The sequence below is a fragment of the Acomys minous genome (assembly GCF_964271855.1).
Source record: "Acomys minous genome assembly, chromosome: 9".
Classification (NCBI taxonomy): Eukaryota; Metazoa; Chordata; class Mammalia; order Rodentia; family Muridae; genus Acomys; species Acomys minous.
The window spans coordinates 12,754,070-12,778,613 of NC_140490.1; the positions used below are offsets into that span (position 1 = coordinate 12,754,070).

The following is a 24,544-nucleotide window of genomic DNA, read 5'->3' on the forward strand; positions in this document are numbered from 1 at the left end:
TGCCTGTGCGCTTCCCACTGTGGTGATACTGTACTAACCTTCAGAAGCTATGAACAAGGCCCATATTAAATGTTTTTCTTCTGTAAGTTGTCTTGGTCATGGTGTCTCTTCAGAGCTACAGAACAGTAACTAAGATGCTGGTCTAACTTCTGAGTTGATAAGAGAAGAATATGTCTCAAATATGACAATGAGTCATAAAGCTATAGAATCCTTTAAACAGGAATCAAGCAAAAGAAGTGAAGGACATCAGCATAGATGTCATGACATACCATATACAGATGCTTCTGGACTTACAGTGAAGTTACAGAACCAATAAAGCCATTGCATGTTGACAAATACACTTAAAAAATCAAACTAAAAGCTGTTTCGATGCCCCTCACTTACCCAAACATCTTAACTTAGCAACACACCAGACTGTGATCTCGGTTGCTTCTCTTGCAATCATTGCGTGGGAGCATCTCTAGAGAGAATCACAGTGTATTTCACCAACTCTACAAAAAAATTAATATTCAAATCTAGCTTTGTTTCTACTAGATGCGTATTGCTTTTGTACAATTCTAAGGTTGAAAATTCTTGACTAAAACCATAAACCCACGACCACATCTAATGTGAATCTTTGAGGTTTTCTAAGGGGTCACTCAAGAGTCTTTAAACACACACACACACACACACACACACACACACACACACACACACACACACACTAGTCCAAGAAGTCCTATTTAGACCACATTCTTCATCCCCAAGTCTCTAAGCCCATACAGGCATCTAAACACAACTTATCAGCATGCTCCTACAATCACTCCTGGGCTTTCTTTTCCGTGGTGCCTTTCTGTCCCAAGCGACCACCAAAATCATTACATCTTCTCTCCCCTTTATGGTAACTCTAGGCTACTTTATGATGAGAGGACAATAACCGTATTTTTCTCTCTCAGGATACTTGTTTTTAAAAACTGTACCATAGAACACTTCTCATTAAGAAATGCTTACTATACAAACCAAACTTACTAATTGGTGAGGTTTCTATTTCATTTATGGCGAAATCTAATGGGAAAACATTGCTTCTTGTTCAGCATCAAATGTACCTACAATCTTATCCTCTAGGGCAGTGGGTCTCAGTCTTCCCAATGCTGTGGCCCTTGAATACAGTTCCTCATGTTGTGGTGACCCCCCACCATAAACTTACTTTCATTGGTACTTTATAATTGTAATTTTGCTATTGTTATGAATCGTATGTAATATATGTATGTCATTGTATGTAATGTATATAATATAAAGATCTGGGGGTTTTGACAGTCTTAGGTGACCCCTGTGAAAGGACCCCCCCAAAGGAGTCATGACCTACAGATTGAAAACCGCCACTCTAGAGCTAACATGAATAAATGTTACTGTCAAAAAAAAGAGATGCTTACTATATTATGTTTCTGTTGTTATATATGTACACGTCTACATATATATGCACATACTACATATACATATAAATAAAATTAAAATACAGGTTTTGGGGAGTGACAATAATAGTGTGGTTATATTATTTCAAACTTTTTCTGTGGGAGAATAAACTAAAGTATTTTCAAGTAAACTAGCAAGAGGCTTTGAAATTATTTTAAAATAATATATGTATATATTTATCTCTATATCTCTCTGTATACATATACACTCATACACAGAATAGGTATGTATACAGAGTCAGGCAAAGATCAGACAAAATAAGACCAGAAAATGTTAAAATTTGTTGAAGTCATCAGAAGAGGAGGAATGTAATTTTTTCTACTTAGGGTTTCCATTGCTCTACTGAAACACCAAAAAAAGAAGTTGGGGAGGAAAAGGCTTATTTGGCTTACACTTCCACATCACAGTACATTGTGGAAGGAAACTGGGACAGGAACTCAAACAGGAAAGAAGCCTGGAGGCAGAGGCCATGGAGGGATGCTACTTACTGGCTTCCTCTACATGGCTTACTCAGCCTGCTTTCTTATTGAACCTAGGACCACCAGCCCAGGGATGGCACCACCTACTTGGGCTGGGTCTTTCCTTGTCAATCACTAATTAAGAAACTGCCCTATAGGTTTGTATACAGCCGGATATTGTGAAGTCGTTTTCCTGAGTTTTCCTCTTCCCCGATGACTTCGGCTTGTGTCAACTTGTATAAGACTATCCAGCACAAATAGAGAATTTCCATTTAAATTTCTTCCCAGAAGAAAAGAATAAGAACATAAAGAAATGAAGGATGATTAATTTCAATACAAATGTTCTCATCAATTTTTAAAATGCTGTTTCAACTGCCACTGGTTCTCAGTACATCCTTATGAGCACAGTGGCTATAGTAAGGGCAGTCTCTGACTCGTTTGTAGAACAATGAGACTGATCCTCTGTAGACCAGTGCCCTGCCACCTGCTAGACAAATGATAGGCAAATCATTGGCCTCCCTGGGACCAAGTTTTTTACCTACAATAAAGAGCATAATGCATGCGCGATGTTCTGTGTAAATCCTATATGGTTGTGTATATACAAAAAGTAACATTTATTAATTTCTAGCCACTGTCAGGCATAATAAAATGATCAGTTTAATAAGTCAGAGCTCCATTGCCTTTAGCTCTATGAAGATAAATACCACACATCCCCTTTCTTTTGTTTTTTTTTTATTGTTGTTTGTTTTTTGAGACAGGGTTTTTCTGTGTAACCCTGACTGTCCTGCAACTCACTCTGTAGACTAGCCTGACCTTGAACTCACAAGTTTGCCTGCCTCTGCCTCCTGAGTGCACCACCACCCAGCCCCTGGTCCCCTTTCTTATATCGTAACTCTCTCCATCAAGTTCCTTAATTAGAACATAGTGAAAGCTCATTATCACTGTCAATGTCATTGTTTGATAATGGATGGAGCCAAGTTGTGCTGTCATAGAAGCGTGTATTCAGGGACTGGAGGTCCATCCATTTCCACTCCATGGTGGGCTGCTAACTGTTATGGTCTTTTTCTATCTCCTCATTCTCCTCCATGACTCTGTGACTCTCACCATCCTCAAAGACAACTGGAGGGTCTTTGAAAGAGCTATCCTTGTACTGTGGTACTGCTTGGGGGCATCTGAGGGTTTTCCTGTGCAAAGGGCTACAGGATAAATACCACTCCCTGCAGTTGTATGGACCCTGGGCTGCCCAGACATATGCACCCACGGGCAGTGCCAGAAGCACTGCACACAAGACCACAGTGACATGCAAGAGGCGTTCACGACCCTCCAGCCCACCACTAACTTTGCCTGTCACAAAGACCACACACTGGCCCTGGCTTGGAGGCTGACTCCTCAGGCTGAGGCATGCTTTATATTTTGTAGCAGGGAGGAGGTCATCCACAGCGTATGTGTTGATTCCAGGGCCTATGTGGACCACCTTCTTCCTGAGAGCTTCATCAGATGCAATGTAGAGGGTGAACCACTGTTCCTCGGGGAGGTTGGTCACCGTGAGCCACTCCAGCAAGATGCCATGCACCGTTTGCTTGACCACCCGTAGGTCAATATAGATACTGCTGTCCGAGGAGACGGAAAGAGAGTGCAATCCAGGCACGGCCTGGGAAGGCTGGATGTACAGTGAGATGACAAGAGAGCTTCTGCCGATGGAGTTGAAGGCCATACAAGTATAATTGCCACTGTCTACCAGGTGAACTGCTGGGATGACAAGCTGGGAGAGAATGACATCTTCTGCAATTGGTGAGGCCAACACTGGGTGAAAAGAAGAACAACACTGGTGCATTTCTTTAACAAACAGCTGGAAAGTTCTAGGATTGCTAAATTTTAGGTTAAATTGATGATTATTATTTATTAAGTATGCACCTTGTGTCCTGTAGCTTGCTTTGAAGACCAGGCCTCAAACTCAGTGATCCACCTGCCTCTGCCTCCCACGTGTTGGGATTAAAGGCATGTGCCACCACTGTCTGACTAATTTCTTCCTTTTCTTTCTTTCTTTCTTTCTTTTTTTTTTTTTCAAGACACGGTTTCTCTGTGTAGCCTTGGCTGTCCTAGACTCACTTTGTAGACTAGGCTGGCCTCAAACTCAGAGTGATCAGCCTACCTCTGCCTCCCGAGTGCTGGGATTAAAGGCATGCACCACCACACCTAGTTTCTAACTTCTTGATTTTAAAAGAAAACTAGAACGATGAATCCTGTCTTTCTCTGCTGATAGCACTTAACACCTTGTCAATATGATCAAATGATCAAAATGAAGAGAAAGGTGAAAAACTCAGTCAACTGCATATTTTTTTAACCACCTGAATGTTTATCATCAATCTATGAAAACTGACTTGGCTGAATCCCTCAAATACTACTCCATTTCAACTATTCTAAATATAGGAAGAGTTAAGAAGCTGCATGTCTTCTAGGTCCAACATGCTTCTGAGGAGCCCTTGCCTGACTTTGGAAAATGTTAAAATCTACTCTAAGAAAGGAGGTACAAACTCAAGTTCCAGTTCTGGGCCTCTGGAAGTCATTTAATCCTTTTGGCCCTATAATAATTCTGAGCAAATATTGGGTTTATTACAGTGATGGGAAGTAAATATTCAGTTGATGTGTAGAACTTGCTCTCCATATCTTATGAGGAACACTGCAGAAATACACAAGTAACAATACATATTGTTGGCCCCAGACTCACTGAGTTCAAACCTCCAGAGAAGGGGATTATAAGTCTTATTTCAAATAAGCATCCCACATGAGTCTGGTGAGGCAAGGTTAGAAGATAAATAACACTTGCTAGAATAAGTTCTAGCTGTAAATTTTAGGATTCTAAAATGTTACAACCTTCATCTAGAAGGTTCCTGAACACTGTATTTGTTCATATGCAATTCTATTAACATATATACACTATATGAAATTGTAAACTACAATCTACCTATCATGTATATATATACCATATATATATACCATATATATATATATATATATCCTGCATGTGCCCACTTTAAACAGTGCTGATAGGAGAAAGCTACTAACTTAGACTCTTTTGTGTTTTGGAGAGCTAATGCACATAAATGCCAACCTTACTTGTAACCATCCTTCACAACAGACACAGTTTATACCTCTGTAATGAGACAGGGTCCTAACACAGATGTGTGTGTGTGTGTGTGTGTGTGTGTGTGTGTGTGTGTGTGTGTGTGTACAGAGAGAGAGAGAGAGAGAGAGAGAGAGAGAGAGAGAGAGAGAGAGAGAGAGAATGTGGCTTACCATCAAATTCTCTCCATGTGCTCAGGGGATACTTCCACACAATGGTTGGTGAGGGACTGGCTTGTGCCAAGCATTGAAGGGTCACATTCTTTCCTATCTGGATAGTGACATTTGCACTAGGGGTTGAGATATTTGGCTTCATACAAACACCAAGCTCAGTCTCATGTAAAAGCCGTCCTGCCTTAGAGACAGGACCCTGACATATCAGGTAGGAATTCACCAGGATGAATGGAGGACCAATGGATTTGACAAACTGAACAAGCCCCCTTAAGCGGCAGTCACATACCCAGGGATTATTGTGCAGTGACAACACCACGTTGGAGAGAATTTCAGCTCCACAGCCCTGCTGCTGCCGTTTCTGATAGACTGGCCAGTTCAAGAAGACACCTTTGGATACAACTGTCAGCCTATTGGAGGATATGTCAAGGTATGTCAGGTTGGCTAGGAACTGAAAAGCCAGTGTAGGGAGCGAGTCAATCCTGTTGTGTTTGAGATCCAAGACGCGCAGGAGAGGGGTGGTGCGGAACGCTGTCCATGGTACTGAACGGAGTTTGTTGCCCTCCAGTCTCAGCTCTCTCAACTCTGGCAGGTCCTCCAGGGCGCCTGGGTGGATCACAGTAACATTGTTAAAGTTGAGCCAAAGGTATTCCAAAGTGCTCATGTTGGTGAAAACCCCCTGGGAAAGTTCAAATAATGGTGAGTTTTCAATTCTCATATGCTTGAGTTCTTCAGGAAAGTTATCTGGCAAATTTCCCAAAGACATAGATGTGCACTGAAGACTCCTGTATAAGAAAGCAGAAAACTTTAATAAGCATCAAGGAATCTATAAGTGGTATTGGGTGGATCCAGTTATTAGACACAGAGACTAAATAAAAATAATAAGCTTGAAATAAAAGAGATTGAAATTGGTTTAAAAGAATGTTCTGCTCAATAAACTTCAGAACCAACTAAAACAAATCCCATGGAGATTTACCACAGACTCTAAGCCTGTGTCACTCCATGTCATCCCTGAAGAAAGTCCAGCCCCTCCCTCTATCAGCCTCTGGAGTGTGTCAGCACAGCACACCTGCCAAAACTCTCCTCTGAGCAGGTGCATCCTGGCAGACAGAAACGCTGAGCTGCATGTGTATCCTGAGAGAGCAGAAATGGCAAGAAACAGTAAAAAACAAGAGCCATATTTATCCGCAGGCAATACTTTGTGTGTTTTGAATAGGTATGGTCTCAGCTTCTGAGTAGTAAATCCTATTACTGGTAATCCATGACGATGTAGGTCAGCATAGCAGCACTAAAGCCCTGAATGCTCTGAGGTCTGTTACAGCCCAGCTCCCAGGCTCAGGCCAAGCCCATGTGGAAGGACTTGCATCTCTTAACTAAAGAAGGAAAGTCCACCAAGCTCTGGTTCTTGAGTTTGGAGAGAGAAGTATAGATCGTACATCAGTTCTATTTTGTTTTTGCCTTCTCTCAGCCTCTTACAAAGAATCCAGGGAACATTATGCTCCTGAGCACTACATCTCAGGACATGCGCAGAATGCATCTAATGCTTCAGAATACATGAATGAGCCCTGAAAACCCAAATTTCTAACTATTTTCTTAAAGCAAAAGCAGACGATGAGCAACAGAGCAATCCTGTGATGATTTCCCTTGCTTGTTGTCTGCAAGCACTGATGGGTGATGTGTTTAGATGCGCTTCTACTGCCTGAAGAAAGCTGCTTCTGCACCTCATAGTACTAGAATCAGAGGGGCATCAGGGTGCCCAACGCGGAAGTTTAAAAATGTAAAGCCAAGCTTTGGGGTCAGGGACAAAAAGTTTTATGGTATATCTTTTCCTTGACTTTTCCAAACCACGGCATCACACTACAAAAAGCAAGTGATAAGACATTGCTCTATCACTCATCCAATGTTTATTATTTATTCACTATAAGTCACCTTTGCCAGGCACAATGGTGGTGAGGGAAAAAAACTGTTATAGCTTTTTCTTCATTTAGTCTTCTTTGTGCTTGTGCTCCTGAGTCTGGATGTTGGGGAAATACCTTTTAACCCAGGGCCTCTGTTCTCCTCTGCAGAATGAGAATATTAGCAGACATCTCACAATGTGTTCAGGGAACATTTAGATCAATTAAAACAAACTACCCAGCACACAGTAGATGCCCAATAATTCACCCTGTAGAGTGACAGAGTCTAAATGAGCAGAAGTTTCAACTTTCTTATTAAATGGAGCACATCAAGAAAATACAAAAATTCCGTGTTGTTGTAAGACTCATGATATACATTATATCCCACAAAAGGCTTCAGTGGGAAAAAGATCCGCTTAGTAGCTGACCAGTGAGGGGGAAATGGGTCAGCAGCTAAGCTGCTTACATTCCAGGCTTCCCACTCATACCAGATGCAATTTCTGGCATTCCTAAGCAATCTAACTCGAATTTTGGATATGTCTTTGCAGTTTCTTTCAAGGTAAAAAAAACAAACAAACAAATGCAGAGTGTGTTGTGGGCACACAGTCTTTGTGAGATGGGGAGATGTGCTTCACTCATTACCTTTCAAATGATGAAGAATTGGTACTCACCTGTAGGAAGTGTTTCACAAAATAAGCACATACCCAGGGACAGGCTGGGGAAGCACATCGGTTGCTTAACACTGAGAGGACTTTGCTCCAGAACCCTCTGCCAAGTTTGCCCTACTTAGGCTTGTTTCATGAGACTCTGCAATTCAATGGATGGGTATCTGAAAGCCTTTCTTTAACCAAAGATAAAAACAAAAAAATCTTCCTTTCCCACAATATCTTCTCTGTCTATTCTATGTCCTACTTAACACAAATTTAGACCTACTCCCTTTCCTAGAAAGTGCCTTCGAGCTTGTAAGGAGTACCTACTGTCCTGTCTTCTTAGGGATCGCCTGGGTCATTCACCTCTGCCATGTTTCTTCTGATCATCACCCACTTATTTTGCAAAAGGCATGAGAAGTAACTGTCAGGGGTGAAGAAGGGTCTAGAACAATTTAAGCTAGCTTGGTGGCAGATCTGACACTCAGCAGCACTGTAGCCAGGTCAGCCTTGGTGTGGGCCTATAAAACATGTCACCTTACCTACTTAAGGTAAATTATCTACCTCCTCTGCTGAAGGCGCCTTCTGATGAGCATTCACACGGAACACCCATTTGGAAATATCTATCCACATACACCTTCATCAAATGTCTTTCTCAGTAATGTTCCAGCCATATTTTTCCCAAGTCTCTGAGCACTCAGCCAATGCATTGCCTATAGCTCATGAATCAGTAAACATTCACACATCTGGCCATTTCTCCTTTGGGCAAAATGTATGGCTACGCATACCACCCGAAGTTCTACGCACTGTGAAGATTACACTTCATTGGTGTCTTTCAGGGTTGTTCCAGAAAAGTATTGTAATGCTGCAGCTGTCCACTTCTGGATGGTGCAGGCTGTGGTTCAGCTAATCCAACCAGCCAGTGACCTGGTGGCATGTTGCCTGCATTGTACCACTTCTTCCATGGAAAGGACAGTGCTTTGTCTTTTCTGGAGTAGACAATTATTGCGGTTATAGATTTTCCTTTCCTGTATGTAAATGCTTCTGCCCAAACCACAGTTCAGTCCATTGACTTGCCAAATGCCTTATTAACCACAATGGCATTGTATACAGTATTGCTTTTGACCACAGGCAGAGAAGTGAAATGGTGGGCCTACAATCATGGAATACACTGGTCTTCCATGTTTCCCACTATTGTGAAGCAGCTGGCCTGATGGAAAGATGGGATGTCCTTTTGGAGACACAGTTACATCACCATCAGGTAGCAGCAGCCTGGTGGAACTGCTGGTTTCTCCATAAGGTGTTCAATATATGTAGTTTCTCCTATAGCCTGGATTTCTATCAAAAGATAGACATGGGCATTGTTCCAGTCAGCATCACACTTAGTGACCCACTAGGATAGCTTTTGCTTCCTTCCAGGAAACACACACACACACACACACACACACACACACACACACACACACACACACTCCACTGAACTGGAAGTTCAGACTTCTCCTTGGCCACTTTGGACTTCTGATGTCCTTGAGCAAACAGACTAAGAAAGGAACAACAGTGTTATGAGGGGTGATTGATCCAGATTACCATGGGGAAAATGGATTTTGTTTTTACAGTGGAGGTAAGAAAGATTATGTCTGGAGCGTAAGAGATCCTTTAGGGCATTTCTTGGTGCTACCATGTTCTGTGATTAAAGTTAATGGTAAATTACAGCAGCCTCACCCAGGGAGGATGACAATGGGCACAGGCCCTTCAGGAATGAAGGTTATGATCACTCCTCCAGGAAAAGAAGCAAGACTTTCTGAGGTTCTTGCTGGGCGTGGATGAAATACTGAACAGTAGTAGAGGAAGGGAGTGAAGAATACCAGCAAAAGCCATGTGACCATGTGAGAATTATCATTGATAGGAGTGCTTCTGTCAAGTATGTTTAAGAGTCTGTTGGTACAGATATTTGTGCTTTCTCTCTTTGATTTCCTTCTCATATAATGTAACATCAATTAAGAGAATATCAGTGGTTTTCATATTTAAGTTTTGAAATACCAAAATAATGTCCCTCAAGGGAACACTGACACATATTCTAAAATGTATAATGTGTTTGCAGTTGTATAAGGAATAGTTATATCATGCTAGGTATAATTATGACCTGGTTAGTGTTTTCATTTGGAAATTAAGCGTGACACAGGAGGTATGATTGTGTGTCAAGTTGATAACGGGTGGAATTGTGATAGTTATTCTCAGTTTTCAGTTTGACTACATCTGGAATAAAGCACAAGTAGCTGGGTACACCTATAAGGGACTTTTTCTTCATTAAGTCATGAAGTGGTAGGATCCACTTTTAACCCTTCTTCTAAGGTGGGAAGATCCACATTTAATCTGTGCCACACATTCCGCTGGAAGCCCATACAAAGGACATGAAAACAGGAATTTTGCTTTTTTCCTGCTTGCATACACGCTTGATGGCAAATCCATTCCTGCTATTGGAGCCTGCTTCTTTAGGATTCTGGCATATACTAAAAGACCATCTGAAATATCCAGTTTCATGTCCTGAACAACTACTGGATTCTTGAACCTTCCATTGGTAAACAGCCATTGTTGGACTAACTGAACCATAGCTTGTAAACCATTCCAATATTCCCTTTCTATATCTATATCCACATCCAAATAGATATAGATAAATAAGTAAATATCCATATCTATAGATACATCTATACCTATATATAGGTAGATATAGATAAATATGTATATTCATACCTAGATACATGTAGATAAATATGTAAATATATCTAAATATGGATATAAATACAGATTCATTCTATAAGTTCTGCTCCTCTAGAAAACAATGGCTAATACACTTATTTGGCTAGTGTTGTGGTTTGGCTTGAATAACCTGTTGCCAAATACAGACCTAAAAATCATGAGACTCTAATGCCAAAGGAGAAACAATCTGAGAATATTTCATCTTTATCTTCCATCCTGAAGGAGGCTTTTAGGAATTTAGCCTGAAGAATTCTCTCAAGAGATAGTAATTGGAGAAGAATTTCTGTGTGATTATGGCATACTTATAAATTACTGCTGGGAGACAGTTTCTGTCTTATCTGGATACATTCTCAGTAAAAGAATATCCTATTCAGTTGAAAAGTGCCATTTACTCCCCCAAATTAGCCCATCTGAGACAGCTTGGATCAGAAAGAGAACTAAGCACATTATTAGGTGGCAGACAGACACCCGCCTTTTTCTCTAGACAGAGCCTTTTCCTTTTCTATCTTTTGGCAACAGTGTCTCAGATGGTACCTGGGCCACTCATGCTGTGTGGTATGCCAGTGAGATAAATGGGGAAGATCACATTTCAAAGGCCCCTTGAAATACCCAAGCAAGATGACCCAAGTTTGGCTATGGTGATGTTAGAAGTAATAATATTTGAAAAGCCCCTCTGGGATTTTCTAGCTTTGGTTTTCCTTGTCGAGGTAGCTGTTGATCTACCAGATGGTACAGTTTCCCATAGCCTAGCTCTTCCCATAGCCTAGTTCCGTGAGGCAGAACCCTCCCTACATTATTCCCCACTCAATGAGCAGCCTGCTAGAGCAAGAATGAGTCATTATGTGCTAAGCCACTGAAATGTGGAAGCTGCTGGCTGCCATAGCATAAGCTGGTTATGTCCTATCTACAACGCCCTTGCAAAGTAAACAAAATATGGTGCCTGGGAAGTCATGATTGTCTTCAGTAGATTCAACTCTCAACCCTCAGATCATGCTCATTTGGTCATTTGGAAGAGCTTAGTTTGACAGCTCACATTTTCTTCCCAGCACATAACTTGGCCTTTCTTTTTCTTTTTCTTTTTCTTTTAATCCTGCAACATGGAAAGGCAACTTAATCATTTTCAGTGACATTGGACATACCATCTGTGTAGTCACGAGTAATACAACCATGCTATAATCTGGAAAATATATGATGGAGATGCCATGCAACCATGTAAACTGACTGACACTGCTTTGCAACTCCTAAACTAGCCACCCAGGGGCACCACAGGATCCCCATAGTCAAGATGGCAGCTGGCCTTTAGTACAGAAAGACCAGGAATTCTTTTTCTAGGCTATTCTGAGAACACCCAGTTTTCAGGGGATGGCTTACAGTAAAATATTCATATGTAAACCAAATACCATTTATTTATTCATTTGACAGAGGGGTTTGCTTTAGTAACATAAATACCCATGGGAACAAACCAGAATGATTCTCCCTTATGAGAGAAAAGTCAAAGAAGACAGAGTACACAAAGGACAGCTGATACATGGGCATTAAGAGACCAGGCATCTTGGAGTCAGTGAACGCCCACACCCTGAAAGCAGCCCTCCTAGACTGATGGAACAATTGAGCCCCATCCCGAGTTTTTCTCTGTCTCCTCTCTCCTGCCTCCTCCTCCTCTGTCTCTCAGTCCGTATTTTGTTTTACTTTTCATTTTTAAGTTCCTGAATTTTCTTCCACAAAATTCAATAAAGCTAATTTGGTGTTGTCTCCAGTTTGTTGTCTGTTTTTATAAACAACCTTTTATTGGACGACATCCATGGTCATTCACTTACATATAGTCTATATTTGCTTTTTGTTCATCTCATTGGCAATGACAGAGCCTGTGGTATTCATTATCTGGTTTTGTTTACCCTCAGCCCCCACCCCATACCTGCTACCCAGATCATGTTGATCACTAATGCAGACAGCAGCATTACTGTCAATCCAAATGGCTTTTCTTGCTAGTGGTGATGATCTACATGTTATAATCAAATGCAACCTTCAAGGGAGTGACAGAAAAATATCTAGTTTGGTGACTCTATATTCATGTGCGCATATGCGCTTGTGGTTCGGGATTTCAGGTTTCGGTGGCTGTAAAAAACAAAAACAAAAACAAAAACAAAACAAACCTCATTTTTCATAGAGAACCTGCTGTGGACTACACTTCAGAAGTCAATACTGGGTAATTACATAGCATCGCAAATGCTGTCAAAGATACGGATTCCAGAAGATCATCCTCCCCTCCCTTGTATACATATACTTGTTCCTTAGTTTCTTCATCTGTAAAATTAAATATCCCAACATCCAGAATGGGCTGTTAGGAGCATTTTGTGATGTCTTTGCAAAGAGGAAGGGGATCCATATCTAGTCAACATTTGAATGGTGTGAATTATCTTGTGTGATTTCCTTGGATCACTTCTGCCTCTGAAAGGCCACAGTTGTTACCAAAGGACTTGATATCCATCTTCTCTGAAGACAAGTAGTAAATGGAGTCTTCTGCTAGGACCTTTCACTCACTGCTGTGCACAAACATCTTAGTCTCTGCCTTAGGCTAAACTCAGCAAGAATTCTCTTCATAAGCATCCTGCTGCATGGCCAGAAAATCTCCTAGATATTCTCCAAAACCAGGAAAGTTTCAGAAAGCATTGCAAAGGCTCCTCCATTGGGGATGGGCTGGCTGTGAGACAAGACTGAGTATGACTGTGCCTCTGTTGTAGAAGCTTCTTGGCTCTCTCCGGTCTAGCATGCTTAAAAGCAAAAGATCAGGAGTCTCCAGAATTTATTGCAAATAAAATGATTATCTCCAAGCACCCTAAAGGACAAATGTTAGAATTCAATGAGACAGGCATATGTGGATGAGGGGTGTGTATGTGTGTGTGTGTGTGTGTGTGTGTGTGTGTGTGTGTGTGTGTTCAAAAACATAGCTAATACATAAAGAGACTGTGTGTATGTATGTAATTGTATGTATGAGTTGGTATAAATACAAGCATAATGCAACATAAAGAGTGGTAAGGACTTTCCAAGAGAACCAACTGTCCAACTCCCTGGTCAAAAGCTAGAGCTGCCACTGCCCAGTGGCAGTACTATAGTGGACCATGTAGCAAGTAAATATGTTTCTAAATTTTTTGTCCCCTTTGCTTGCCTTGTTAAAGTTGGATTTGGCCATGAGACTATCTTTGGCAGATACAAGATGGGCAGAAGCAGCAATGTGCCAGTCTCACACTAAAACAAGGCATTTTTTTTTTCAAGATTTTGCTCATTCCTCTTATGTCATTTGAGAAAAGTCCACCCTAAGTACCCACTTCTCTCCACCTCTGAGGCCCAATGGGACACACATAGCAGAGCCATGCCAGTCAACCTACAGACACAGTGTGAAAATACGTATTTAAATGCTGCATACTGGAGAGCTTTTGCTTTTATTTGTCATACAGCAGAAGCTGACTGATACAGGCCAAAAATACTTAACACCTGTTTCTTCTCCAGGAAAATAAGGAACGAGAGAGAAAATGATGCCTGCTACTAATGGTTGTTATGAGAGTTATGTGAGTAAATACCTATGAATTACTTTGGATGCTCGGTGGCACACAGTAAAGTGCTTTAAAAGCTGTGTCAGCTATCATTGATGCAAATGTGTAAGTAAGTAACCAAGTACCAAGTCAGTAAGGGTGGTTGAGAGCACAGTCGGATGTAACAGTAAGTGTGTGAGACTGAAGAGGAAGAGCGGGTAGGCAGGTGTGAGTGGGGACTCATTAGACTCAGCAGAAGTACTCATTGATACGTCTGCCACCTCTGACGCCAAAGACCTGGGAGTCCACGCTGGAGCGCGCTGAGAGAAGCCGATCTGCCTCGCTGAGGCTGCTCCTGGACAGCTCCTCTGAGCCATCCTCGCTGTGGCCCAGTCTTCCCAAATTAAAATAGGCACCAGATGCCTCTGCAGAACCCCGAGTGCGGCACTTGCGGCAGCGTCTTCGGAGAGCCCCGCAGCAAACAAGCAGGGTGGGAGGTAGCGCAATGATGGCAGCCACGCTGATCACTACCATGTTGATGAGCCTCTGTGTGCCCTCTGCATCCACCACCTCGTCAGTAGAGAAGATGACACACTGTTCCTTCGTAGGCACCAGGCCTCGCGCACAGACACATGCCACATACTTGGTCTTTGGAGCAAGCCCTTCGATGGTGACACTAGTCTTCCCAGGCTCCACCACCATCCTCCTCATGTCACGTTGCCCAAAGACTGCATAAAGGACACTAAAGGCCGTTGTGTTCCCAGCGTGAGGGGCCTTCCACACCAAGGACACACTGTGGTAAGTATCTCCCACCACCTTGAGAGACCTAACCATCTGGGCCTCCTGGTGTTCTGATTGCTCTCTGGAGAACTCTGCTGGTACATCCATCTGAAAGTGCTGGAGAGCCAGCTCTTCCTTTATGCTGAGCACTGAGGGCTTGGTAGCCAGGGCTACAGGTTCGGGTAGATGGGGAACATGCCTGGCCACCAGCTTGTTGTTGTAAGCAGCAGCTTCTGCTCCCTCACCTGTCCTTCCCCACAGGACCCCTGGAACCCCAATGTATTCTGTAGAAGTCTGGGGCTCAGTGACAATCAAGGATATAAGCGTTTCAGAAGCCCCTAGGAAGTTCTTGGCCTGGCAGATGTAGTCTCCAGAGTCAAAGAGAGACACAACAGGCAGATCCAGCAAAGTCCAACTTGAGCCATCACTGGAGACTTCCTGGTGCACTGAGGAGAGAAAAGGAAGATACAGAGGAATGGATGAGTCGTCTCCAGAGCCTCCCTTCCAAGGCCACTGTCATGGTGCCGGGTCTACACACACTATAGTCACCACCAGTCATCCTAAGAAAATAGTGGCATTCACTCAAGTCTCAAACCCTTCAAGGCCCATCTCACTGGATTACTCAAGAATAAACTGCCTTCTGAGTCTGAGGTGGCCTAGAGAGTTGCACAGATGACCCCTCAGGGAAGCAGGCAAATGCATTGTGGGTAGGTAGGTTCAGAGGTGAGCATGAGGCAAAGAACAATCTGGAAGTGCCATATGCACCCCTGCACACCCCAAAGAACACATTTAATCAGCACCTTCACCTCTGTGTTTTTGCACAATGGAGCCATTTGCACCACTTTGCAAACTAGTCCAACCCCTCACATCCCTGTTCTAGAGCAACAGTCATCAGTCTTGTTGAGGGAAACAGAAAAAAATCTTGGTGTGACATGAGACTTTTCGGTTGGGTGCTAAGAAATTATTGCTACCCAACTTATTTTCTGACTACATATGGCTGTGATTCTTGTTCCTGCCATGACAAAAACAGAGACAATCCGCTTCTGCCCACATAACCCAACCAGAGTAGACACCTCACACACACTGTGAAGCCAGGGCTATACTGATAGGCATCCCAGTTTCTTCATATATGAGCTGTGTGCTATGTATGTCCAAGCGTTTCCCTCTCAGCACTTCCATTTATTTGCACGAGAAGAAGACAATCAGGTTGCTTTTTACAGTTTTGTTTTGTGTTGCCTAAGGATCGGGGTGGTTCTGAGAGAGAGTCTCACGTAGCTGAGTCTATTAACCCATAGCTCTCTATGTAGCTAAGATTGCCCTTGAACTTCTGATCTTCCTGCCTCCCAAATGCTAGGGTTATAGTCTCAGATCACCATGCCCAACCTCACTTACTTTTTAGAAGTTCAAAGACATTATGGACATAATTTGCTTAACCTAATGTTGGACCCATGCAAAGATCTCAACGGATGGCAATCCCACCATTAGTTATTCCTGGTGATTCTGAGTTAATATTTTTTTTTAAGCTTAATGAAGTATTAAATACACTAAGAGTACTTTCTCCCTAAAAGTCAACTTTGTATTGCTCCCAACATGGGCCCTGGGTTTCTGATGATAAAATGGCTAACGAGATATAATAGGATGGATTGAGAACCATCGTCATAGTCAATGTCCAGCATATGAGCAGATTCTACCCAATTACATTCAGGCAGACGAGAGTCCAGCCTGGCGTATACCAGTCCCTGCGAATAATGTCCACTCTCCATTTGGGAAGCTGAGCCACATGTATCAAGCCAGCACTCAACACAGATGGTCTTGTTGTTCACACACCTGTCCCATTGATTGGACGTCCATTGGCTCTCCTCCAGCTCATCTCAGGTCCCGGGATCCCAGTTGCTCCGCAGCGTAGCAATACTGTGCTACCCAAAGGGGATATGATGCTAGTCACCCCTGGACGGAGCTCTGGGCTCTGACACTTTCTTAGCTCCAGCTGGCTGAAGGCCACTCCAGCCAGGCTGCGTGGGCTGGCACACTTCAGTCTAGCCTCGATGAAGATCAAGTTGGAAGCCCAATCATCTAGGAGATGAACCAGGTCGTAGAGGCGACAGTCACACACCCAGGGGTTGTCCTGGAGCCCTGAGAAAGTGACAGTAAGTGAGAGATTAACCCTAGATCTTCAGGTCCAGCTCCATTTTTGTCTCTGGGAGGAAGAGACAGTTTTCCCACTAAGAGTGAGTCATCAGAACTGACCTCTGATCCCAGCTACTTGCCTTGCCAGATATATGACCCAAGACTTAGCTTTCTCTCTTCAGTGACAGCATTGTTTCCCTTCAGTGTTTCCTTCTTCATAAATAAAGTAGTCACAGTATCAAGATGTGCAAGTCACTCAAAAATACGCACTGGGTCTGAAGAGAGGGCTTGGTGAATAAAGCCATCTGGACAAGCATGAGGAACAGAGTTTGGATGGATTTCCTAATGTACATAAAAGCCAGGCAGGCATGGTGGGAGGCCATATTCCTAGCACTGGAAAGGCAGAGGCAGGAAACTCCTAGGGCAAGTTGTAGTTAGACCAGTTAAATCAGTGCGCCCTGGCTTCAACAATAAAACCCTGCCTCAATAATAACAACAGAGATCACAGAAGGCAACTGACAACACCTCCAATTTCTATATTGATATGCATGTGTACCTGCACACACACACACATGCCCATACACATACAAGCATGCATAAACACATGCTACTTACACACAAATATGCAAAGAAACCCTTTGTGGGGACCAAATCAATGTGTGGTCTCACATGCTAGTCGCAAAGAGTAAAAATTATACCAGCCTTTTTAGAAGCGATCGAATTGGTCGTAAAATTTTAACATATGCACTGTTTTATCTGGCAAGTTCACTTCTCAGCTTCTATCCTTCAGAGGCATTTGCACACACACATACTTAAAAATACATGGCTGACAGAGGAGTCAAGGACACTACAACAAACAAACAAAACCTCAGGGAATCAACTAACCTGGGCCCATAGGGGCTCACAGAGACTTCAACTGCCAGACTGACCTCGGTCCTCTGCACATAGGTTGCAGTTACGAAGCTTGGTCTTCTTGTGGGGCTCCTAACAGTGGGGGCAGGAGCTGTCTCTGACTCTGTTGCCTGCGTTTGGAGCCCTTTCCTCCTACTGGGTTGCCTGTCTCGCCTTCTAATAGAAGAGGAGGTGCCTAGTCTTACTGCCACTTGACATGGCAGGGCTGGTTGATATCCATGGGAGGCCTGCACTTTTGAAGGAGGCATGCGTCGGGGGGTGGGGGTGGGGTGGGGGGGTGGGGGGGGGTGGGAAAGAAGGACTGGGAGAAGAGGAAGGAGGGGAAGTTTCAGGATGTAAAAAATTAATTAATTAATTAATTAATTAATTAAAAATGTATGGCTAAAAACAGTTTTCTGTGGCACCAAAGGTGTTAGTGAGACAGTGGAAACAAACTAAAGGCCTTGGAGAGGGGCCTTCTTTATTGTGGAATATATAATAAATGAACTTGTCTCATTTGCAGTTACAGAAAAATCTCTGAGATATATTGTTGGAAGAAAAATTGGTGCTGATTTATCATATAATATGATTTTTAAAAATTTAACACCAAGGGCTGGTTAAGAGTACTGTCTGCCCTTGCAGAGGACCTGGCGCCTACAGGGAGGATTACAGCCACCAGCCACTCCAGGTACAGGGGATACAACGCCCTCTTCTGGCCTCTGATGGCATCAAATGCTCATATGGTTTGCAAACAAAAAAAATTGTGACATCACCCAGCTTTTCTTTGTGCGGCTATGTATATATTTGTATTCACATGTAAACGTGTTGTAAAGATAAGGAAGTTGTAAGTCAACATGGTAATTAGTAGCTGCCCTTAGGGGAAGGAGAAGGGATTAGGACAGGTAGGAAAAGGGACAAAGGGATCATTAGACTCTTTGCTTTGTTGTTGCTGCTGGTGGTGATGGTGGTGGTGGTGGAGGTGTTGGTGGGGGTGGGGGTGGTGGAAGAAGAAGAGGAGGAGGTGGTGGTGGTGGAGGAGGAGGAGGTGGTGGTGGTGGTGGTGGTGATTTTTGGTTTTGGGTTTTTTGAGACAGGGTTTCTCTGTGTAGCCTTGACTGTCCTGGACTCACTTTGTAGATGAGGATGGTCTGGAACTCACAGTGATCTGCCTGCCTCTGCCTCTGGAGTGCTGGGATTAAATGCTATCTATGCTGGTCAGCCCCATGAGCAGGCAGGTGCCCTGGGCAGGAAAGGCTTACCTGTTTACTCGGTAAACCTTTGGTTTATTAGAGCAAGGAGGGATAGAAGTGGAGGGGGATCTGGCTGGTATATTTTGCTAACTCATTCCATCCTGAGCTGAGAAACTGACTTTTAAGAGGGTCACACACTGGTTGTGTGACTAGGGACCTCCCCCCGCCCCCACCTCAGGAGCACCACCCTCCCCATGTCCCCAGGAGGTTTGGATAGTTGCCCAAGACCCCGAGATGCACCAGGATGGTTCCGAATGAAGGATGTCATCTTGATTACCTAAGACTAGCCTGGCATGATGGCCGGAAAGGAAGGGCCCGGTCTTCAGGTGAGCCCACGTGTCCAGCAGCTCCTCAGGAAGCCTCATCAGCTGGTTGCTGGAGAGGTCCAGGAAAGTAAGGTTCTCCAGGAAGTGTGCAGCCTCGGGTGGCAAGGTCGAGAGGCGATTGGCCTGCAGGTCCAGCAGCTGCAGCTGTGGAGTGTCCCTGAGCGCTGCCCAGGGAAAAGTGACCAGGCGGTTCCCAGGCAGACGCAGCTCTCTCAGGCGGCGCAGGCCCCTGAGCACAAGGGCACTGAGCTCACTGAGAGCATTGTAGGGCAGCCACAGCTGCTCCAGGCGGCTGAGGGGCCTGAAGGCCTCGCCAGGCACCCTGCGGATGGCGGTTCTCTCCAGACGCAGCCTGCACGTGTCCGGAGGAATTGAAGCTGGGGGCAGAGTCAAGTCTGGGTCGCTGCATACCACTGTCCTGGTCACAGAAATGGGGCACATTTGAGCAAAGATCTGTTCTTTATGAGCCCACCAGATCTGCCTATTAACACAGATGCCAACTGCAATGTCTCATACATGGTGGCGCTCTGAAGAGAGGACCTCAGAATCAATGTCACAGTGCCTGTCCACAGCTATTGATAATCTAGCCAAGGAGGAAAGGCCTAACACACGGTAGGGGGCTAGCAAGGAAGAAGGGATGTATACTTTGCATACAAGTAAAGGAAGGGAACTGATAGGGTAATTGTTCCTAAACGGGTTAAAATGGTCAAGGGAGGATTCAAAGGTTGGTAGGAGCCTAACATGAGTCAACCTAAAAATCTGGGCACTAAAAGAATGGGGAAACATCTATTTAGGTGCCCCATATTGCCCTTGCCAGCCACCTCCCAACACACACATCTGCAACTGCAATTTCCAGAGGAACACCGTATGTTCAGGATTCGAATGTGAAGCAGGAAGCGTGCTAGGCTGGTTCTCTGTAACTTTAGAGCCAGCTCTGAGGAAGGCAGCTCACATACAAACGGAGCCTTGCTTCGGGTACACAGTCTATGCCTGCGGTGACTGGAGACCTTGGGCTTCCGTGCAGCCTTTCATCGCCTCACTGCCCTCTCAGGACACTCCAGACTGATGAGTGACTCTCCTGTTTCCCCTGCATGGCAGAATTCCTAGAGTCTAAAAGTTAGACTCGTGGATTCTGGCACTGGCTTCATCACCAACAGCGTGTGGCTTTGAGGCATTTGCTCTCTGAGGATGGTGTCACCTTTGTGCCCAGGGTGACACAAAGCACCCTCAGCACACTGTCCTTAGTCATCAGCCATCTTCCAGGCTGAGTGAACATCAGCCTGTGTGTTAGTTAATGAAAAGAAACCTATTTCCCATAGAAATTAAATCATCAAACACATCAAAAATGGAATGCTGTCTTTTCTCCAGAGTGTACAAAGTGTCTTGTCTGGAGGACCCTCTCCGTTCTCGGCAGCCACCATCCCCTGTCAACCCAACAACAGTGCCGGGGTCATGTGGAAGGGTAATTTCCAACATCATTTCCATGATGAGAAATCACCAGTGCCCCTGCAGTATTCATGTAAGACAAAGAAGAAAAGATGATGAGTTCCAAAAGGTTGGAAATTGATAGGAAAGGCTCCCGAATGAAGAACTGAAACCCTTGAGCAAGTTAGACAAGAGATTTCCTACTGAATAAGCCAAAGAAGTTAATAAAGGATGATTTAAAGTGTGCTGACCAGAGGAAGAAAATGAGCTACATGAGAAAAGCAAGGGCCCAGCAACCACAGTGGCTTTGACTTCAAAGGTCCATGAGGAGGAGAAGAAAGCATGAAGGGAAATCAAGGATTGTGCTGAGGATGGAGGGAGCTTGAAGTAGCGGCGGGGGAGGGGGGGGCAGTTATCCCACCATGGGTTAGGAGTGAAGTGGAGGAGTACATAGGGCTTGGGGGGGGGTGCCCCACCATGGCTTGAGATGCAGAAGCACCTGAATGTGACTGTACATCATATGGGCATCAGGCGTGAGAATGGGAGATGCCCGAGAAAGCAGGAGCTGGGAGACACAAAGATAAAAAAAAAAAAAAAATGGAGGAAAGCAAATGGAGGAAAAGAACGAGATAAGCAAGACACTTCCTGACTTTTCCCAGTACATGAAGGAAGGCTCAGGAAGAACGTCCAGAACCTGGCCCACGCATATCCCATACCCTTCTGGGCAGCGTAAACTCCCTACTTACTGAAGATAACACAGAACACACTGCTTTCCCATGACCCTGGCCTTCAAGGGTCCCAAATCCAGCATGTTCATGTTTATCAGATGGCCTCAGATGCAAGCAGAAGACTTGTGAGTAAGTGGACAGCTGCTGGGCACCCAACCCCTCCCAACCTAGCCGGTGGACCTATGAAGGCTTGGTGACCCACCCCGAACCTGGTGGTGTCATACCTGGCCTTGCTGCCGTCGCTCAGGATGTGCAGGCTGCAGCTGCATTGAGAGGGACAGAAGCCCCAGGCTTGGTGAGGTCCCCCAAGTGCCAGGAGCCAGAGGATGCCCAGGGCCACCCACATGTCTTCTGGCTCCTCTTGGGCCCAGGCAGAGGCCTGTCCCGGGAGTGTTCTGTCCTGTTTGTCCAGTAAGGCTGGCAGTTACCCACTTGCTCATCACTCTCCAACCCCCACCCAAGGCCATGGGATAAACACAGGCTGGGGATTAGGGAGGGAGCCCCAGCCCCAGCACTCAGCAGCTTATTGCTTCCTGAATCACCCAGTCTTGAGGGGAGGGAGAGAATCCCTGTACAGCAATAACCCCAGGCCAGAAGGAGCTAGGGCACAGCGAGATAAGGCAGATGGGCGGCCACCCAGAGGCAAGTGACTGAATGGGCTGTCTACTTGCAAAGAACTCCATTTCAGCCAGGCTGTGGGTAATAAATATGTCTGTCTCTTTTGGGGTGCTAGGCTCAGGAAAAAAAATGAAAACACAACTCTGGCTTCTAATAAGGACCTTTACGAATTGTCTCCTTTTTTTTTTTTTTATAAGAGAAATCAGTAATCATCCCCATTTTAAAATATGTTTTATTAATTTATTCATATTACATCTCAATTGTTATCCCATCCCTTGTACCCTCCCATTCCTCCCTCCCTCCCATTTTTCCCTTACTCCCCTCCCCTATGACTGTGACTGAGGGGGGCCTCCTCCCCCTCTATATGCTCATAGGGTATCAAGTCTCTTCTTGGTAGCTTGCTATTCTTCCTCTGAGTGCCACCAGGCCTCCCCATCCAGAGGACGTGGTCAAATATGGAGCACCAGAGTTTGTGTGAAAGTCAGTCCCCACTCTCCACTCAACTGTGGAGAATGTCCTGTCCATTGGCTAGATCTGGGTAGGGGTTCGAAGTTTACTGTATGTATTGTCCTTGGTTGGTGCCATAGTTTGAGCAGGACCTCTGGGCCCAGATCTGCCCGTCATAATGTTCTTCCTGTCCTATGATAACCTCTAAGGTAGGGGGCGGGGAGTGATTTGGAGCAAGGCCTCCTGAAGACAATGCAGGCATCAGAAAGCTCAATGCTTTCGGGGCCTGACACCTGTATCCAGATTTCTGTTCATCACTTACAAAAGGAAGAAAAGCTTTTCCATCTAGAGCACTGGTGAAAACTAGGCTTGCCCATCCTTGACTGTGTGGAGGACAGAACCTTTCCACAAATATAAGTTTCTGGTGTACACAAGCCCTTGCCCACAGAGGAGCTGGGAAGATTCTGGCATAGCAAGGAGACACTAAAGATGCCCACACACAATCAGGAACATGGGCAAACACCTGCCTTCCCACAGTACTCCAGGGGCACCAGTCTCAGAACCCTGAGGTGTCAGTGGGCTACTAACTAGTCCATGTAACTAGGATAACTAGTCCATGTAACTAGTCCACCAACCAGTCCAGCTGGTCAGTTATTGGGGGGCCGAGGGGGGTCGCAACCTGTAGTTAAAGACATGGGCGAGAGAGACGCAGAGCTCAAGCGAACAGTTGCTTGTCAAGAGCCGTTTATTGAAGGTAATGGCAGGCTTTTTAAAACCTGCTTTAGGGAGGGCGGGGGTACGCAAGGAGAGTAGTGGAAAAGTACAAAATCTTCTGGGATTGAGCCCCGGGAACATTTGCAAGGGGAGGGGTCTTCCAGGTGAGACAAAGCAGGATGTCTCTGTGGTTATCTCAGGACCGCTCTCTTCTCAGGACTAAGCCGGATGCCTTGCATGCCTAATGAGTGGCCCAGCAGGATGTTTGCTGCAAATGCTGAATGGGTGGGGGTCGGCCTCAGGCCGTTTGGTCCCTGGCATCTCATCCCTTTTTGTTTATTTTGTTTTTGGCCTGAGGGAGACCTTACAGCCCAGCGAATGACCTTTAGGAGGTCACCAGTCATTGTTACAGGATGGCGGTATATTTGAGAATCACTAGTGTCCAAGTGTTTCAGGACAACAGTTATTCTGGACCGGCCAAATTCCCAAGGAAAGGGGGCCTCGCGATGGCCTGAGCCTGCTAGAGGATCGATGCTCAATCTTACCACGCCTATGGTCTGTCCTCCCACCAAGGACCGACCGACGTCTGATAACCGAGACTTATTCGATCGCTCCGTCTCTGACTTACCAGGCACTATCACGGGTCAGGTCAAGGTGGGCTCAGGCCAAAAGATATAGGGGAGGGCTTGCACAGGTTTACCAAAGGCACCGAGGGCACAACCAGGCTCACCATCCAGCATTCTGCATCCTCGGGAACTGCAAAGGCCGCCCATAGGAACTGCAAAGGCCGCCCATAGTTAACCGACTGAGGCGTAGGTGAAATCTCCTGGATGGAAATAGAAGTCTCATTTGGGTCCTCAGTCTCCAGGCGGCGGTAGTGAACCTGGATATTCTTGGTGGCAGCTTCAACCTGACTTTTAACAAATCCTGTAAGACGGTTTAAAGTCCATGGGCCAAAGGATAATAGAAGGAGAACACCAACGAGGGGCCCGAGCAGGGTGGGGAGAAGGGTAGTAAGCCAGGGGGAGGCAAGGTTAGGGTTAGGGAAATTTCCCCTTCCAGAAAATTTAAAAATGAGTCGGGGTCATGAATAGTAAAACGGGGAAGAAGAATAACAAGGACACACCAGTCTTTGGAGGAAAGGAAGGTAGGGGCATAGACGATCGAGGTTAAACCAGAGGAACGAGCAAAATGGGTGTTATTTG

General features: G+C 44.8%; 2 protein-coding genes across 2 annotated transcripts; both read right to left on the bottom strand.

The window, feature by feature from the left end:
- Positions 1–2,955: 2,955 nt before the first annotated feature.
- Positions 2,956–6,434, bottom strand: LRIT2 (leucine rich repeat, Ig-like and transmembrane domains 2; the record flags this gene model as incomplete). The annotated part of the gene is made up of 3 exons (XM_084794650.1): positions 6,274–6,434; positions 5,208–5,989; positions 2,956–3,713 (listed from the first exon to the last, which is right to left on the bottom strand). The coding sequence occupies exons 1-3, from the start codon at positions 6,381–6,383 to the stop codon at positions 2,956–2,958; spliced, it is 1,650 nt and encodes a 549-aa protein (XP_084650776.1). The 5' UTR covers positions 6,384–6,434.
- Positions 6,435–14,282: 7,848 nt separating this feature from the next.
- Positions 14,283–21,906, bottom strand: LRIT1 (leucine rich repeat, Ig-like and transmembrane domains 1; the record flags this gene model as incomplete). The annotated part of the gene is made up of 4 exons (XM_084794655.1): positions 14,283–15,259; positions 16,641–16,946; positions 19,359–19,825; positions 21,785–21,906. 4 exons carry the CDS (start codon positions 21,904–21,906, stop codon positions 14,283–14,285), a joined length of 1,872 nt encoding a protein of 623 aa, XP_084650781.1.
- Between the last annotated feature and the right edge of the window lie 2,638 nt (positions 21,907–24,544).